Source organism: Gigantopelta aegis, chromosome 14 (genome assembly GCF_016097555.1).
Source record: "Gigantopelta aegis isolate Gae_Host chromosome 14, Gae_host_genome, whole genome shotgun sequence".
Taxonomy (NCBI): domain Eukaryota; kingdom Metazoa; phylum Mollusca; class Gastropoda; order Neomphalida; family Peltospiridae; genus Gigantopelta; species Gigantopelta aegis.
Window position 1 is genome coordinate 17,855,328 of NC_054712.1, and position 20,578 is coordinate 17,875,905.

A 20,578-nucleotide genomic window follows, 5' to 3' on the forward strand; every position below is an offset into this window, starting at 1 on the left:
TTGATTAGCAATATTTCTAGTCACTTCAAAATTGAATAGCAACTACTGCTTAATGATTTAAAATGTGTAGCGATACTGGACAAAATGTTCCCTGGGCGTAGCGTGAAGCCGTTCATACGTACATGTAAGTGTGTAAAGAGGTTCTGTTATTTCATGAATGTACATTGTAATTTTCATAATTCCAAGTTTAGTACTATTACATCAATATAAAATACTATCAAGTAGCAATCGGACTCTTTCTTGAGGAAATTAGTACATGACACAAGGGGTTTCCTAGTTCTACAGTTCAGCTTTTTCCCCCGTGAGAAAATTCCCAAATTTTTACGACAAATAACGTTTAAGAAATATTCCTGCATGTTTTTTTGTTTTCAATAAACATTAACATTTACTGGTTAACAGTTGTTTTATAAATTTTAAACAATAAAAAACCCAGCTGAAACAATCTATTTAGCTTTTAAGCACTGCAAAAAGTATTGTAAAACTGATGTTCATGCAGTTATGAACAACAGTTTTCCAAGTTCCATGCATTTATTTGGACCAATCCAAGTACTCATAACAAGTGTATTTACAGACTGGAATTATATATTAAATATATTTTCTTGTGTCTGTATATGAAGTGTGTTTAAGGTCATCCTAGTGTGTTTAATAATAGCTTACATTTTATGTTATGTTTTAGTTTTAAAAAAATGTGTATATATAAAATTATTGGGAAGGTAAAATCAAATTGGGCTATTACAACAGGATGGCCAGGAACATCTTGTATATGGAGACACTGACAAACAAGAAAATTAATTTAATATCTAATATTGGTCTTTAAAAAGGCTCCGTTAGTCAGACACGTGCCAATAGTCAGCAAGAGTAGTAGTAGTTAAAACATGAACACTGTAAAGAAACCATGTCCAATCAGAGTAATAATTAGATTTATTATCCATATAGTTCCAAGATATTCAGGGAAATATAACCAGTATGACACGTGTCATGATTTCATTTGCACATCGAATGACGTCATTTTGTAAAGCGATGTCATAATTTAATGCGGCTTCCCCTATCTTAGCTCTGTGAAATCGTTTACCAAAATGAAGTCATTTCGTCGTCTCGTAGTTATGTTTAAATCATTTTAACATGGTTCTAGTTATTCATAAAAAAGATATAATGAATAATGCAGTTTTAAAGAAATTATTAAACACTCGTGTGTGAATCACACTGATTTTACGAAACTCATGTCAGGATTCATGTAATATCTTCACTTTCGCTCGGGCAATATAACAATAATTGACACTCGTTTCGTAAAATCAGTACGACACACAAGCTTGGGTAATAATCTCTATACATTCTACACACAATGACACCAATAAACTGACAATGACTGCCACACCTGTTTTGATCTTGTCTGTTCGACCAGTGCTGGGATTCTGCTGTAGTGGACACACAAGTACGTTGATTGTTGCACTTGGGAAGCTCACTACCAGACTCATCTGCATAGAAACAGTCATAAAAAATTATTCGTTAAAAACTTATATTATGTGACAACAAAAATAATAATAAATAAGATAAAATTTAAAGACATTTCATTTTTTTTTTTTTACATTTCTAAGGTATTATGGATTTTATTTGTTTCAATACATATCCAACAAGAGTACCAATAAATGAATGAATGTTTAATGACACCCCAGCACAAAAATACACATCAGTTATTGGGTGTCAGAAAAGGTAAGTATATGGAAATGTGATTTATAGGTAGGTCTGGCTGACATAGTTTTAAGCAACTTTAACTGCTCTAAAATATGATCCAGGTTAAGAAAACCTGCACAAAACATACTACCGTACGTATAATTAAAAATATATCAATTATTTTAAGTATTTATGAACAGTTTAAGTGAAAAACATTGAGCAAAAGTTATAAACTTAACTTCTACACACACACCCCAAAATCGTTTGTCAGAAATTAAACCAGTAGTCTGAAGTCGGAATAAAAGTCAGGTCAAGTCATAGGGTTTTACGTGCACATTCAGAACAAGCTGTTGTAGCACACGCCTGTCATGGGCGTAGGTGCCTGCTTCGGCCAGCTCCTCTGTCCAGGACAGGAAAAGGGTTGGGGTGGGTGGGTAGGAGAAGAGACCGCCTATGCTAGCAAGTGCAAGAGAGCACCAGAAGCCGGACCGAGATCGATAGCGTGCGGGGGCATCTGAATAAAAGCAGGGGATCCTTTATATTAAAATTATATGCTCAGTCCCACAGAAAGAAAGGTCAGAGATGATAGCTGTGGCTTTAACAATGACTTACATCATGTATCTACATCATTAAAAAGGAAAGGAATGTTTGTTTAACTACACTTTAGAACATTTTAAACTGTGGCAATTTTTTTTATATAACATGATTGTGGTCACTGTAATAATCCACAGTTAGAAAGACAGTAAGATGATTTCACTACTGCATTCAAATTTTCTTACACATGCATTGGTAAAAATATGACAATAAACTGAAAACAGGTGTGATATCGAACTGGGGAATGCACTGTATACAATGTTTCAACTTGCATGACTTCGGGCGAGATTTCTCACCTGCAGTAGTCAGAAGGCTAAGTGATGACCCTGTCATTACAGCCACACCATCCAATCAAATAGGCACTATTTAAACTGATAACTCCACCATCCAATCAAATAGGCACAATTTAAACTGATAACTCCACCATCCAATCAAATAGGCACGATTTAAACTGATAACTCCACCATCCAATCAAATAGGCACGATTTAAACTGATAACTCCACCATCCAATCAAATAGGCACGATAGAAACTGATAACTCTACCATACAATCAAATAGGCACGATAAAAACTGATCACTCCACCATCCAATCAAATAGGCACAATTTAAACTGATAACTCCACCATCCAATCAAATAGGCACGATTTAAACTGATAACTCCACCATCCAATCAAATAGGCACGATTTAAACTGATAACTCCACCATCCAATCAAATAGGCACGATAGAAACTGATAACTCCACCATACAATCAAATAGGCACGATAGAAACTGATCACTCCACCATCCAATCAAATAGGCACGATTTAAACTGATAACACCACCATCCAATCAAATAGGCACGATTATTAGTTAACGTGGAGCTGATTACTCGGACATATACCGGTAGGCGCAAGTGGCGTAAATATGTTTTAGTTGGAAAAGACATATAAATTTTTGAGGATATGTAAGAAATAGAATACTACATTCATGTCTGTTAGCAACCAATTATCTTACAACTCATGGTTTAAAAACATATCCAACTCGCGTTTGCTTGCTAGATACGACTTGTAAGATAAATGGTATTCTCTATGTAATTATTAAACACAAAATTTACCTGGCGGCAAGTCTGAGAATTGTGAGTTGGACACTATCATTGACTTCAATGGATATGTTCCAATAGTTGGCTCTGAAATAAGACAAGATTGTTTCAAAACAATTACTGCAACAATTTAGTCAAAGAAACTAAATATTTTTATGTACATGTATCTTTAATTAAGTGAACCAGTGTACTGATTTTTCAGCTACAAAACTCCTTTCATATTTCTGAGTATTTTATAAAGGAAGGAAGGAAATGCTTTATTTGACGACACACTCAACACATTTTATAGACGGTTATATGGCATAAGACATATGGCTAAGGACCACACAGACATAGAGAGGAAACCCGCTGTCACCACTTCATGGATTACTCTTTCCGATTAGCGGCAAGGGATCTTTTATATGCACCATCCCACAGACAGGATAGTACATAGCACAGTCTTTGCTACACCAGTTGTGGAGCACTGGCTGGAATGAGAAATCCTAAACCGACCACTTTACCACTGGGCTACATCCCACACCAGGTATTTTATAAAGTGTACATTGTATGTAGTTCAGGGCTTGAATGTAACAACGTCATGAATGGCAATTGTTGTAGTTGTGATATGCATTGTCACTGATCAGGGGCTTGACCGATGACAGAGTTTTGCCGATACATAAAAATTATTGCCATCGGTTAAAGAGACTATTTTTGGTTTTCAAATTTTTATCATAAGTTACTAGTTTAAAATTGCTGAATAGGCAGGCTCAAAATTGCTGTCATAGGCAACAGATTCTTAAGTTCAAGCCCTGTAGTTCCAAAGTATTTAATTCATAGATACGATTGATTAATTTAATACTACAGAGGTCCACCTACTTGCAATCATCAAAGGATTTGAAAAAATACTTCTGTATTTTATGTAGTCTTTTTAATTTATTTATTAAATACCTATTTGTTGAACAACTTTATTAAGATTCTACACAGACACAAGCAATGGTGGCATGATGCCTGCAAACATGTAGCAATTTATTGATGTGATAGCACACCAAACAAAATATATAAACATTGGTCACATTAAAAATAAAAAAGCAATAATCATAGCTAAGACTGTTGTTTGCTCATCGAGCATGCATACAAAATGGATTTCCAACCGATAGAAACAGATTAACAAGAGAATAATCAAATATGGAATTTAATAATATAAATAAACCAAGAAATTAAAACATCAAACTCGATGAACAGTAAAAAAACTCCACTAAGGGTGATTATTGCTGTTTTATTTATATACTGACCAATGTTTTTACAAATTGAACATAAAAATATAACATCATTGTTATTTTCAAAGCACTATACATATATATATACTCTTCAAAAGAAGAAACGCAAAACCACATTGTCGTAACATTTGGAGAATTGATTTAATTATTGAATGGTGAGTCCGATAATTACCAAATGTTGCAGGATTGTTCACAATTCACTCTAGTCCATTGTGAGTAAGTGATAGGACACACCACCAAGGTCAAGGTCATCTGGAGTCAATACCGGGTGTGGCTTCCGCGTGTGTTGACAACTGCCTGGCACCGCCTGCCAATTGAAGCAACCAGAGTACGGATGACGTCCCGGGGGATGGTGGCCCACTTGGCCTGCAAGGCTGCTGCCAGCTCGGGCAGGGTCTGGGGCTGTGGTTGTCGCTGTCGGAGGCGTCGGTCCAACTCGTCCCATAGATGCTCAATTGGGTTCAAATCCGGTGATATCGATGGCCAAGGAAGGACATTAATGTTGTTGTTCTGTAGGAAAGCCGTTGTGAGACGTGCTGTGTGAGGCCTGGCGTTGTCATGTTGGAACACTGCGTTGGCGTTGGCCATAACTGGAACGATGTGTGGCCGGAGGATCTGGTCAATGTAGCCCTGTGCATTCAGGTTGCCCTGCACGTGGACCAGGTCAGTTATGCCAGTGTGAGAGATGGCTGCCCACACCATGACACTACCCCCGCCGAATCTGTCCACTTCCTGCACGCAGTTTGCCGCATAACGTTCACCACGACGCCTATACACGCGACATCTTCCATCATGACGTCGGAGCAGAAATCGGGACTCGTCACTGAACCACACCTGTCTCCATCGCAGTTGAGGCCATTGTCGATGAATCTGGCACCACTGCAGTCGGAGTCGACGGTGTTGTGGTGTTAAGATGACACCTCGAACTGGACGTCTGGCACGAATTCCTACCTCACGTAGGCGGTTCCGTACGGTCTGGTCGGATATCCTGCGCAAACCTGGCATTGCTGCGGCTGTGGAGGTGGCAGTAGTCAATCGTTCCCGAAGGTGGCGTACCCGGATGTAGCGGTCCTGCCCGGGGGTAGTGACCCGTGGTCGACCGGATCTAGGGAGGTCACGTGTTGATCCATGTTGCTGGTAACGGTCCCACAGTCTGGAGATGGTGCTTGGGGACACATGGAATGCCCTGGCAACGGCCGTTCTGGATTCGCCTGCGTCTAGTCGGCCGATGGCATTGTTTCTCTGCGGTTCACCGAGACGTGGCATGTCCTGGATTGTCAACTGTCGGCCAGATACAGAGGCCAGGCAAGCGAACACCCTGCACTTTTATACTGTCGGTGTTCATGTTGCACGTGCAGACAGCGCATGGTTTGCACGTGGCTGCGTTTTTGCGAATATTCACATTTTGGAACTTTATTGTACAGTAGCTGCGTTTTATCGAATGTAACCGTGGGAATGTGTTTGGGACATGCAATGACCTTAGATTCACAAAGCATGAACCGGTAGGAAACATAAAATCGGAGTTATAACCCATTTGTACCCTTTTGCGTTACTTTTTTTGAAGAGTATATATATATAATACAGGGCTAGCCCTGGCACTTGCCAAATTCGCCAATTGCGAATTTTGAAAGCAGTTGGCGAATTTTATATTTGTTTGGCGAAATAATTTCATGTAATAATTGACATTTTAAAGAAAATAACTGGCAATTTCTGCAATTTTTGAAGTTTAATAGACAATTTGGTGAATTGTTTTGCTTACCCAAGCCAAGCTAAAATAACTGGGGGAAAAAAAGGAAGGTAAAATGAAGACTGGTATGGCATATAAGTGACAAAATATTACACAGCTGGTACCTGGAGGCGATTCAAGACGTGGATGGGAAATCATCTGTGGGGAATTAACTGCCATTTTCTCCACCACTTTTACAGAGTGGCCTGCCCCGAAGAACTGTGTCACAAGATCAGACTCTAATACACGCTGAGGTAGGTCAATGATGTGACTGGACAAAAAGAAGAAGTTGTTATTAACAAAGAGTACCTCACTGCAACATCATTTATTCATTCATTCACTTCAACTTATTTTTGTACTTATATCCAATTAAGGTTTAAGCATGCTGTCCTGGGCACACACACCTCAGCTATCTGGATTGTCTGTCCAGGATAGTGGGTTAGTTGTTAAGTGTTTAGTGAGTGAGAAGAGGGTTTAGTGGTCTTACACCTACCCACTGAGTCATTAAAACTTGCTCTGGATGGGAGCCGGTACCGGACTACGAACCCAGTACTTACCAGCCTTATGTTTGACGGCTTAACCACAACACCACTGAGGCCAGTCCAATTTATAATACGGTGTGATTAAAATAAACAATGTAAATATTGTATAGCAACTGTGTTTATAAGCATTTTAAAAGAGTTCTGTGTCACCATACATCCACCCACAGGACCTGTGGTTAAAAGATTTTATAAAATGTATTAATTAGCAGTGTTAAAAGACTTTCACTCACCTATACATTCATTTTCAAACTAAGCGAACAAAACCATTTCAAAACACACTGATTACATAACTATCACAAAGCACTATTCTATTTAATAAAGTAACAAAAGGAAGGAAGGAAATGTTTTGTTTAACGACGCACTCAACACATTATATTTACGGTTATATGGTGTTGGACATCTGGTTAAGGACCACACAGATATTGAGTGAGGAAATCCGCTGTTGCCACTTCATGGGCTACTCTTTTCAATTAGCAGCAAGGGATCTTTTATATATACCATCCCATAGACAGGATAGCACATAACACAGCCTTTGATGTACCAGTTGTAGTGCACTGGCTGGATCGAGAAATGACCCAATGGGCCCACCAATGGGGGTCGATACCAAACTCACCGCGCATCAAGCGAGCGCTTTACCAATGGGCTACGTCCTGCCCTCCAAAAAGTAAGTAAAGTAAATAATTTGAAAACATTATTTCGACTATTCATGTGTTTTTTACTAACATATTGAGATGAAACATGGGCCTACTGAAGCTCTGAACTGAAATACCATCCACTGACAAATGGATTACCCCAACAGATGAAACTAAGGAACTTATACCAATCAGCGTAATTTCAAAGCATCCTCAAGAGTGAGAGATGATAATTAATCCGCCAGCTAGGTGTTCATCATATTCTGGAAACTGAGGGTATTCAAGAACTGGCATCAAAATAAAGTTATGTTTGTTTTGTTTAATGACACCACTAGAGGACATTGATTTATTAATCATTGGCTATTGGATGTCAAACGTTTGGCAATTCTGACATAGTCTTAGAGAGGAAGGCCGCTAGATTTTTCCACATACAGCGAGGGGTCTTTTATATGCACCATCTGATACTCAGGATAGCACATACCATGGTCTTTGATACACCAGTCGTGGTGCACTGGCTGGAACGAGAAATAGCCCAATGGGGATCAATCCCAAACTGGCCGTGCATCAAGCAAGAGCTTTACCACTGGGCTACGTTGTGCCCCCGCATCAAATATATCGAGAAGAGTCATTCAGGTCAAGAACGGTACTTCATTCTCCACAAAGTTCTGAACAAAAACACCACAACCTAACTATAAATCATCAGTACGAGAACAGTTACATGAATGAATTAAAAAAGTATGAGCGTGTTGATGAAGAAATGATAATGGCACAGGTTACCAGACACTAGGCTTATTTTGATGCCCGAAGAAAAAACGGCCAATGAAAAGTGCAAAATTGTGAATTATCCAAGGTTCTGCTTTATTAATTTTGGATGCAACAGATGATATCAATGGGCCTTTCCCGAAAGGAATCCTCATAGCTGCCAACATTTAAAAACGGGAAAGAGTAATAATTTTCGCGTGAATTGTGACCCGTCATATAAACCCAACAATAATTATTTATTAACCATGGGGTGCATTTTCAAATAAACTGTAAAACAACGCTTAAACTAATACTTTTTATTTATTATTACAAGCATACTATGTACATCATCAACTTCACCAGATTAACACCACAATCCTCAATACGCATTGTATTATATTACTGTTTAACGGCAAAACGTTTATTTTTCGTGGAGTTTTTTTTGTACGTGGCACTTTTGGCCGTAGCCAGAAAAGCTCCAGAATGCTTCTGTTGAAAACATTTTGTTCCTCTGGCATTGAGGGACACTTTGTGTACCTTCAAGCTGCTTAGCGTTTTGGTGGACATGCTTGGTCGGAAGGTAGTCTTCGTTTTGGTGACAAATGAAAAAATCCTTTCACAGTCAGCATTGCTGTGGAACAGAACCAAAATGCCCAGCATCACAGAGCAAAGCATAGCGAACTTTGGCTGTCCATTGACATCTTTCAACTGCTGAATCAGCCCCCAGGCCACATCATTCCAGGCTGTCAGAATGCTGTCAGAGAAAGTGCTTACTCGCCACCTGATGAATTCCGTCTGCAGCTGATCCATTGACTGGTCTGCTGGCAACAAGCACTTCCACCAATTCATGAAGTACCAGAGAGATTCCCAACTGGCATTCTGCCTCTCTATGTTTGCTACACAGACATTTACCAGGACTGGGTCATCATATGGGAAGTTCTTTGCCATGTATGTTGCTGCTGTCACATAGAATGTTCTCACGGATGCATAGAATGATTTTGTGTCTAACTGCGATTTATGCTGATTGATGAATGACATAGTATCTGTACCAATGAACAGATCAGCATCATGCACTTGGGAGCTACCGTCTGCATATGGCACCTTGTGTAGGGCATTTTGATTCTGACAGATCACATTTGGCACAACAAAACGCGTCAAAACATCCTTTAATTGATCAGTGAGAGTGTTGTGCAGTAGGTGTATCACTGGCTCATCCTTTTATAATGCCTGATTGGCCATGTCAAATATGGGCAGAACAGCTTTCAAAAATAGTGCATACAGCTTTACGTGTGGATTTGACATCAGCTGCTGCACCTTCTCCACTTTGTTGACTGGCTTGATCAGCCCTACCGACGGGGAGAGTTGTGTGTGCAACTCTTTAGCCTTGGCTTTCTCTCTTTTTTTATCACTTGCGTCTTTCGCGATTTTAGCTACTTCATTTTGTCGAAACAGAAACGAGGTCAAATCAAAGTCTTTCTTTTGTTTTATGGGTGAAGTGGATGAAGAAGCCTTGGATGCAGAACTGTGAGTGTGTGATCGAATCTTTGATGTTGATGTAGCCTTTGCTGCAGCACTGGTCGGATGCAGAGCAGTTCTGTTCTTTTTCGGCCTCGATTTGTCGAGCTCGGACTCGAAAAAGTTGGTGACTGCCTCCCATTGATCGAGCAGTCTTGTTATTGCTTGGCCTAGTGATAGCCAGCGCGTGCTGACGTGCTTTAAGATCTTTCTCGTTTCCTTTCCATTCAACAGCTGAAAACATTGGAGAGACTGTTTACGTTTGCTGCTTTTATCAAGGTAATAAAAGATATCAACTAGCAGCTCATCCAGTGATGCTGGCAGCTTGCTGCAGGCTTTCTGTGCTGCCAAGTGCATAAGATGGCAGGGACAACCGAGAATATACATATCACTATGCTCTTTATGCAGATAGTGCGCAACACCCTGATGTTTCCCCTGCATGACAGATGCGTTGTCTGCACCGAAACTCAGGCAGTTCTGCCACGATAACTCACGACGCTGTAGCTCTTTGTCCATTAGCTCGAAGATGTTACGGCCAGTCGAATCCTGTGAGCATTCGAGCAGGTTGAGTAGTACACAAACAACACGACCCAAGTTGCGATCGAAGTATCTGCAACATATACTGAACAATAAATAAATAAAGCCTTTAAACAAAATACCACCGAAATAAATGACATTTTTCTAATAAAATATAAAACGGGCAAATTCACATTGTTTTAGTACCCTCCATAAATTTGTAGGCCAAGTAGCAAATGCGCACGCATAGTGTTAATTACTTGATATAACTAACATGCAACTTGGACAGCTAATTCTTTATTTTACTAATGCCAATACCAACCAAGTTGCCTTACATAAACAACAAGATTGACATTTATGACTGATTTCCAGACTGATCGCGCCATGTTAAACTTAGTTTATATTAAAAGTAAAAACTACTGCACCAATAGTTACTTCGAATAATGTTTACTTTTTATTTGTTTCAATAACCCTGGAGATTGGGCGTAGCAAGTTATATGCATTAAAAAAGATATATAAAATGAAATACAATCATTGTTTGCCGCCATTTTTTGTTGTACAATTCATTTTTATTACCTACCGAACAGTCACGGGATACAGCTTCGTGTTGTCCATGTCATTGGATCCATCCGTCGCTACAATGAAAGGCTTATTTCGCATCTGGTTGGCAATGTCATTTGAATCGTCAGCGGCTAGCGTTTCTATCAGCACGCCTGTCTTTGTGCGACCACTTCCATACTTTTTGGCGATCTCCGAATCGGGAAACATAGCACGGAAGAGTGGGCCAGCATGATCGGCAACAGCGATTGGTAGATTGTGCTCAATCAAAAACTCGGTGAACAAGACTTCAGCTTGTATTGTTGTAGTGTCCTTTTGCTGTGTAAAATATCCAGATATTTGTTTATGAATTGTTTTATCGCTGGCCTCAACGATGTCCTGGCCTTTGGCAATCATTTTTCCCGCCATGGGCAACAGAAAAATAAACACCACATAAAGTGCAAAATGCACTAGTATTACTAATAGAACTGGCCTTCAAAACAGGCCACTCGTTGCTGTAGTCCTGTTTATACTTCTGTACTACTTTTGGCTTTTTCTGAGCTTTGCACAGTTCATATGGTTCTGATCTTTCACGATTTTTCGACATCTTTTCACAAGCTACGTCTATCCCGAAGTGCGTTGCGCGTGCAAAAAAACTTCTGTCCGCATTTGCAGCTAGTTGGGGGAGTCCAATTTATGTTAATTGTAGGGGTGGTAGGTTATTACAAAAAAAACCCCGAAAACCCCAGGAAAACGCAGATATGCCGTAATCTTTCAGATTACAGCGTAATAAGAGATGGAAAATCATAATGATTCCGCATAAATCGTAATGGTTGGCAGCCCTGAATCCTTCTGTGCTAAACTTGTTAATAGCATCCTGTAAGACAATGCTGCGACTGTCACAACCTCCCTTGATGATTCATTCAGTGGAGAACTGCACTTCAACTGGAGCCCATAACCATGATGCAAGAACTTCCTTGAAAACCAGGGTTCATCATGTAAATGGTTCCAGTTCCCCCGATATTTTTGGAGCCTCCAGTCAGCATGTTTACTGGTGTAGGTAAGAGCCTATACTAAGACTGGGAGAAACACAGAAGGAAGGAAGGAAATGTTTTATTTAACAACACACTCAACACATTTAATTATGGTTATAATATGGCATCAGACATATGGTTAAGGACCACACAGATATAGAGAGAAAAAACCCGCTGTCGCCACTTCATGAGCTACTTTTTTCGATTAGCAACAAGGGATCTTTTATATGCACCATCCCACAAACAGGATAGTACATACCACGGTCTTTGTTACACCAGTTGTGGAGCAAAATAGAACCATCGATGGGGATTGATCGCAAACTGACTGCGCATCGAGCGAGTGCTTTACCACTGGGTCAAAATAGAAGCAAGCACTGGTCATGGCAATCTGAACAAAAGTGCTCAGTAGACAAAGAATCATATTTGCTGGAAAATGCACTGTTAGATACTATTTATCTCACAATGAGTGTTTTAAAATTTATCTAATGAACGAAAGCAAGTTTGTTGCGTTTTTAAACGAGTTGTGAGATAAATGGTGTCTAATGGACATGAATGTATTATTCTATGTCTTACAAATCCTCAAAAAACAGGTTTTAAGCAAATTTTAACATCTTTTTCAACTAAAAGTTATTTGCAGCCGTTGCACTTGTAGCTGACTTACGCATCACAGACACATGAATGTCAGGTTAACTATACGTCACAATATAATCAATTTCCATTGTGTAGTTTTTCACTGGTTGTATGGCACTAGTGACCTGGTCATCACCTAGGAGCAGCCAGTCGTATGTCTTGAAATTGTTAACACGTACATGTGTTAACAACCATGTGTAACCAAAAATAACGCATGGTGTTCTCACCAACAATTGTGTAAAGAAATGACTCTGATGTCACTCCGTGTCAGTGTCATATGCAGTAAACATTTCTTGCCATTCCCCGATCGTCTTGAATGTGATTTTCGCCATATGATTTTGATTTCTGGATACGTATCTAAACCAATAAAATTGATTTAGTACTCCAGACATTACACCAATACAGGTTTGAAATTCTACTGTGATATGAATTACTTACCTAAAATACTGTTGTAATGTGTACATTGGATTCTCCCTCTCATCCCGATATGTTTGGTAAGTGTTGCCTGTCGAAAAAATAAACATAGTAAATGTTAAGCAGCATGTAAAAATAAATATCCCTTTAATACTTAAATGACTTCTAATTTAACCATATCTCATAAAAGAACACAATAACTGTTTGATTTAAGTTGCTCAATTTATTTTCTTTTTCACACTTAAGAATTGCAATACAGAATTCTTTGTCTTTAATAATTTGAACAGACATTTTATCATATCCTGTAAATCTAGAAAGCTTTGCGAGCAACAAAGTACTGCAAAAACTGCGAGTGACTGCCAAGTGCAGTACTTTCTCTTCACAATTTCCTTTTAATTATTTAAAACAACACATGGTACATGAGTTTTCACCTCGGCTTGCTGCTAAAACAATGTGCTTGTGTTTTTTGTCATATAACTCCGCAATACTTTCTATACACAGTTTTGGCCATTGTTGACCACCTGCATGATGTAATACATAGTATATTTATGGTATTTATGTATATACAAATGAGGACAGTTCGCCAATTTAAAATATATCATAATGTAAGTTGTTGATACTATAAAAAAAATTTTAATATCCTTGGAAAATGTAAACGTAATTTTCTACAGAATTTACATTATAGAAGTCCTACATTTTACAACAATAACACATAATTCTTGCAATGTGTATATCAAATGAAAAAAGAGAGGTATTTGTTCAATTCAACGTCAAACTCTTAGTGTGTCTGTTAATAGCATACATATACAATAACAGCTGAGCTAAATTACAATTGTAATTTTAAAAAAACAGGCCAAGACACATAATATCACAGACTGATATATGCTTTTAATAATAATAATAGTCAAGTCATCAAACTATTTTTATAGGCCTACAGTCAAACACCAATAAGAGAAGACCACTTTGAAATTGAAAACTCACCATGCAGATATGGAATTTTCCAGCCACGCACATCTACCTCATTTGGAAACAACTTCTTGAGCTGTATTAATAAACAGAAATGTTTGACAAAATCTCCTTTGATTAGAAGCTTATGACAGATGGAAATACAGAGTTTTTATGCTGGAAAGATGCATACCCAGTGCTCCAACATATAATACAGAAAAGCTACATATTTTTAGATTTGATTAAAAATATGTTTATTCGTGATGACAGAAATTAGGAAGAGTCGAAGAAGCCGTTTAAAAGTTACATAGAAAATCAGTTCTAGACAGAATAATTTATCAAACTCCCGTTCTGAGAAGGGTTACGCCACTTTTTCTGATTTTGTAAATCTAGATTAATGACCAATTTTATGTCTGAACCATTTGTGAAGTTTCAGACCCAGAACCTTTAGCTGTACCTGGAGCTTATAGAAAAAAAGTAAAGTTTGTTTTATTTAACGACGCCACTGGAGCACATTGATTTTTTATCTTATTATCGGCTATTGGACGTCAAACATATGGTCATTCTGACACTGTTTGTTAGAGGAAACCCGCTGTCGCCACATAGGCTACTCTTTTATGACAGGCAGCAAGGGATCTTTTATTTGTGCTTCCCATAGGCAGGAGCATTGCGGGGCAATCACTCAGGGTTTGGAGTCAGTATCTGGATTAAAAATCCCATACCTCGACTGATATCCGAACTCAATACCTACCAGCCTGTAGACCGATGGCCTAACCACGACGCCGGTCTTACAGAAAAAGGTCACATGGCTATTGTGTAGTATTATCAAACATATGGATATGATGATGACACCAAAAATATATTGAATTCTAAGTGGTATACAAAGAGAATACTACATGAGTGGCCGTTAGATACCATTTACCGTACGAGTTGTTTTACGTATCAAATGAATGAAAGCGAGTTGGATATGTTTTTAAACAAGTTGTAAGATAAATGGTATCTAACAGACATGAATGTTGTATTCTATTTTTCACATATACTGAAAAAAACCTATTTTAAACTACATTTAAATGCCACAAAAACCTATTTACGACCCTTGTGCTTATAGTTCAACTTGTGCGTCACAGAAAAATCTATTTCAGGTTATCTTGTACATCACGGAGTGATTGATTCGACCGTTCTTTTTTTTTCTTCATTGGATAGTATGGCACTGGTGACCTGGTCATCACCTAGGAGTAGCCATTTAAAATATTTAAAATGTTAACGGGTATATGTGTTAACAAGTATGTGTTATCAAAAATAGTCAATGATGTTCTCACCAACAGGTGTGTAAGAAATGTAAATAAGTGACTCGAGAGTTTGTGGAAACATCATGACTAGGATGCCTGTAACAACTGACTCATTGGTGACATCATGTAGCATATGTTGTCCTCACCAACTGAGAAACGAGACATAATAATCTTTATATTTATACTACTCAAATTTTGAAAGGTGTAAAATAATAATTCTAATTCACTCTGCATATAATACACAATTTGATTGGCTAATTAAATCCATTTGCGGCTGTAAAACCAACATCAACGTGATGGGGGATTCCCCAAGTACCTATTTACATATTCATACGCTACTTCTCATAAGATGTTTAGATGCTTGTAAGTACTTTTAAAATTTTACCAATGAATCTTTTCTGAAGCAAAATGCATGTTCTTTTAAATTTGATGATGTAAATGCTGTGTGTCATCAAGTGTGCAACGATGACAGGAATGCAGAAGTAACTTAGTAAGTAACGGCAACCATGCCGAATTATGAATCTTCGTTATTGAACACCAGTTGTCGTAGTGAATATTTGGAATAAGTAAAATTGGTAATAATGGTTGGCATTGTTGTTAATAAAACAATAAAATTCAAAAATGAAATTAGGAGCAACTTTTGTATTACATGTAAAAATGTGTATTTTAATTTGTTTGCACTATAATTATTTTATAAGGCAGATGACTTAAAGCACAATCATAGTGAACAAGTTTTTGTTAACGCTGCGTTCATTCTGAAAAAATTGTTATTTAAAAAACATATATTAAAAAATGCATTTATTGAATTAGAATGGGGATAACTATGTTGTATTTGACTATTTGCAGACGTCCATGCTGGTTATACAGTCGCAAATATCTGTTTTACCATCTCCGCTATGTATTATCGATAAAACTCAATTTGCAACAGGAAAAACCAGCATTAATGTCCACAAATGGTCAAATACAAAATAGTCATCTCATAATTTAAAACATACATATAAACACTATTGTACCATGTATTATGCATACCTTTATTTGAAAATCCATCAGTTCTCGTGATGTTTTGGTTATTTCAAATTGCTCATTATTTGACCAGGTAACCTGTAACAGATTATTAAAAAAACACATGAAAATTATCTAACAGACATTTTTCAGAATTGGATGTCACACCCACCATAAATTGTTTTGGATTTGTTCATGCACATACATAGATATGTTCACATTAATGCATGTAACAAACAATGTTTAATTATTTAAAATGATAATAATAATAATTAAAAAAATTGAAATAAAAAATGCATGATCAATATAAATCTTTAAAATCTTTTTTCTTTCTTTTTGAAATCAAATTAATAAAAAATGTAATTTACATGGTTATAAATAACTCTGTCCAAATGAATACCATATATAGGGCTAGGTCTGCCACTTGCCAAATTCGGCAATTGCGAATTTTAGGAACAATTGGTGAAGAAATTTCATGTAATAATTGATATTTTGTTGGAAAATACCTTGGGTTTTGCTTTTTTTTTTATTATATAGAGATAATATGGCGAAATGTTTTGCTTATACCTTCATTAGTTACAAGCTGAATACTCACTTGAATTTTGAATTCGGCCTTCCTCTCTGAACGCTTCTTAATGTCTCTTATGTCTAGGTCGCTAATAACAACTGTCAAGAACAAAAACAATCAGATGTTAATAGTAACTAACACATGTGGTTGTGTCAAAAGAATTCTATATATTTTTATACAATGTTTGAACTGCTTTTAAAGCTCAAACAGAGCTCAAAATAAAATGTCTTAGGGTGATGGAAAATTCAATTCTTTCATTTTGGCTCCAGGAGCAGTTTTTAGATAATCTATAAGCCTATCAAGTATATAATTTATTCGCTGAACTGATCACCTAAAAATGCAGTGAAAGATACATTGAATTTTAGATTTGTATTAGGGATATTCAAGAGACCACATGATCTTTGGTAAGATAATGTAAATTAATTGAATGTACCAGTACATAAACTAAACTGCAATTAAAAAAAAATGAAATGTTTTATTTAACGACACATTCAACAGATTTTATTTACAGTTATATGGCGTCGGACGTATGATTGAGGACCACACACATCGACAGGGCCGTAGCTAGGATTTTTTGTTTTGGGGGTGGGGCAGCGGCGGCAACTGAGTAGTTAATAGTCTTAAACTCCGTAAACGGTTAAGTTTCTATAATGCTTTCCGGAGTTGCCCCCCCCCCCCCCCCCCCCCCCCCCCGCTAGCTACGGCCCTGATTGAGAGAGAAAACCCGCTGTCGCCACTTCATGGGCTACTCTTTGTGATTAGCAGCAAGGTATCTTTTACATACACCATCCAACAGACAGGATAGTACACACCACAGCCTTTGTTACACCAGATGTGGAACACTGGCTGGAACGAGAAATAGCTCAATGGGCCTACCGACGGGGATCGATCCTCGATCGTGCATCAGGCGAGCGCTGTGCCACTTAGTTACGTCCCGCCCCAAACAGCAATAAAGATTAATATACTGATGTTATTTTAACCATAATTTTTTTTAATATTTTCCTGAAAACTGGGCATGCATTCTTAATTTTGATTGTTAAATTATCAGGACTTTAGACTGCACAAACGTCAAGGCAATAAATGTGCCCAAAATATGTTTGCCCAAAATAAGCAAGAACAAATAAAGTACAAACAAGCTGCCCTCAGAACATTTCACCTCAGCACCACTGAAACGGTGAGCTTGAATTAGATTAAAACAACTTGAAATGCATTTTCGACTATCTACAACTCTATATCAGCTGTTACTAACATTACTATCCTAACAAGACCTCGGAGAACTCAGAACAGACAAAAAAAACCTGTTGTGCCCAAATTAAGGCGATCTAAAGCCTTGATTATTCAAAGTAATTATTTAAATTTTAATAATAAATCCCCTTTCTTAAATGAGAAAATAAAACAAAGCTAATCTCTTGAAATTTCATTCAGATAATCACGTGGCTTGTTTGCACTAAGCAGGTGTGAAGTACAAGGAAGAAAGGAAGGAAATATTTTATTTAATGACGCACTCAACACATTTTATTTACGGTTATATGATGTCAAGACATATGGTTACGGACAACAAAGATATTGGGAGAGAAACCTGCTGTCGCCACTACATGGGCTAATCTTTTAGCAGCAAGGGATCTTTTATACAGGATAGTACATACCATGGCTTTTGTTACACCAGTTGTGGAGCACTGGCTGGAACAAGAAATAACCCAATGGGTCCACTGACGTGGATCGAACCAAAGATCGACCGTGCATCAAGTAAACGCTTTACCACTGGGCTACGTCACGCCCCTTTGTGTATGCTTCGTGGTGAACGTTAAGCGCAAACGCGTGCAGGAAGTGGACAGATTTCGAGCGGGGGTAGTGTCCCCCATGGTGTGGGCGCATCTCATACACCCTGGAAGTGGCCAATTTCCCCGAACAACAACATTAATGTCCTTCTTGGCCATCGTCACAACCGGATTGTAACCCAATTGAGCATCTTCGAGTTGGACCGACGCCTCCGGTGCCAGCTCCGACAACAATGGGCGGGCGGTGCCAGGCGCACACATCGGCCGACTATAGCCGCATGCGGGAATCCAGACCTGCCGTTTCCAGGGCATTCCATGTTTCCCAGCACCATCCTCCAGACACCGTTACCAACATGGATCCCAACACGTGACCGTCCCTAGATCCGGTCGACCCACATACATACATTGTTATATTATATATATATTCATACATGTAACTTAATGGCAGTAAATATTGTGATTTTGTTAATATTCCAACTAAGAATGGTATGTGCATATATGTATGTATTTTTCATAAACCAATCTCTAGCTGGCTTTTAAAACATATGCTAATTAATGTTGTAGACGATTTTGCTTTTTTTAACGTATAATAAAAGGATATTGCATAATGTGTAAAAGTAGTTTCAAGCATTAAATACCTTTATTAGTTGCGACTGGTTCCTTTGGGCCGACATGAGCGGAGTCCTCATTGAAATTGGTGTTGTCATTATCAGGCTTGGCATGCTGAAAAACAAAAACCATATACATAAAATTATTGCATAATGAAAATATATCTGTATTCTTATTGGCCAAAAACAAGTCCTTCCGTAAATAATAATACTGCCCTGAGACGGTCCTACCGGTTCATCAAAAGTGATATTGCCCTGACCAGTGAAAATAAAGATGAGACCAAATTCTATCCAATTAATGAGTAGATAACATAATGCAATGTCAACTGCTAATTCTAATATAAACAAGCATAAACTTGTGACAAAATGCTTTGATGTCCTTCAACAAAAAGATAACATCTTTAGTCATACTGAGTTTAATTCCGCAAATACAACAAAACAAGGTCAGTAATCATCAAATTGCGTATAGAATAGCTCGCAGATTTAGAAACGTACATGATACATCAAAATGCAGTTGGAATCGGCACTCTCAGGATTTTATGTTACAAATTTTTTAAATGCATTTGGAGGTAATCAGTAACTGTTCAGTATAAATGTACGTTCAGATTTATCACATTATGTGTTTTATTTTGATATTAAAATGATTTTGACACTCTCGCTGGTTATAATGTCTTGAATTTGATTTTTTTCTTGGTAATGTTTCAACTGTTTATTTCCACATTCCTCTGCATGTCATACGTCATAGGATTACATGACGTCATTAAATCCCATCAGTTTTAAAGCATTGCGGGACATTATAAAAGTTGGCATATTTCGATTCTGATAAACAAAGCAGGAATGCACGAATCTTATGGATGACATTATGTAATAAAACAATTATTGACCACATTTCGGGCAATATCATGTTTTATGGACAGAAGAAATTGATATTGACCTTGGTCAATATAAATTTCTTGACTCATAAAACATGATATTGCCCTCAATGACGGTCAATAATTGATGAGTATTAAGACTAACACTAACATGAATCTTTTAAAGGTACTTTATCCTTACAAAACAGTCTTGTTTCCCAGAAAAGTGATGATACATTGTAATATATGTATTAGTAGATCAACACATTTTATTTACAGTTATATGGCGTCAGACATATGGCTAAGCAGGGCTAACTCTGGGTGAGCAAAATAATTCACCAAATTATCTTTAAATATGCAAACTCCACTGTTATTTTTCAACAAAATACCAATTATAACATGAAATGTTTTCACCAAATCGAAATAAAATTCGCCAATTGTTCCTGAAATTCACAATTGGCAGAGGTAGCCCTGGTTAAGGACCACACAGATATTGAGGAAGGAAACCCGCTGTCGCCACTTCATGGCCTATTCTTTTCAATTAGCAGCAAGAAATCTTTTATATGCACCATCCCAGACAGGGTAGTACATACCACGGCCTTTGATATACCAGTCGTGGTGCACTGGATGGAAAGATGTCATTTTGAA

The 20,578-nt window shown here is 37.7% G+C and overlaps 2 protein-coding genes across 2 annotated transcripts in view; both read right to left on the reverse strand.

Annotated features, from left to right (window-relative positions):
• LOC121387960 (zinc finger CCHC domain-containing protein 2-like) overlaps positions 1-20,578 on the reverse strand; it is a 43,069-nt gene that overhangs the window by 18,227 nt on the left and 4,264 nt on the right. Inside the window, exons 2-9 of the mRNA XM_041519142.1 lie at positions 19,110-19,194; positions 16,721-16,791; positions 16,153-16,224; positions 13,871-13,931; positions 12,914-12,980; positions 6,454-6,599; positions 3,362-3,433; positions 1,376-1,475 (exon numbers count right to left, since the gene is read on the reverse strand). Of these exons, the coding sequence (XP_041375076.1) occupies positions 1,376-1,475; positions 3,362-3,433; positions 6,454-6,599; positions 12,914-12,980; positions 13,871-13,931; positions 16,153-16,224; positions 16,721-16,791; positions 19,110-19,194 (674 nt within the window). The remainder of the gene's footprint in view (positions 1-1,375; positions 1,476-3,361; positions 3,434-6,453; positions 6,600-12,913; positions 12,981-13,870; positions 13,932-16,152; positions 16,225-16,720; positions 16,792-19,109; positions 19,195-20,578) is intronic.
• Positions 8,552-10,372, reverse strand: LOC121387962. Its single transcript, XM_041519144.1, has one exon. The coding sequence runs from the start codon at positions 10,272-10,274 to the stop codon at positions 9,462-9,464; it is 813 nt and encodes a 270-aa protein (XP_041375078.1). The 5' UTR covers positions 10,275-10,372; the 3' UTR covers positions 8,552-9,461.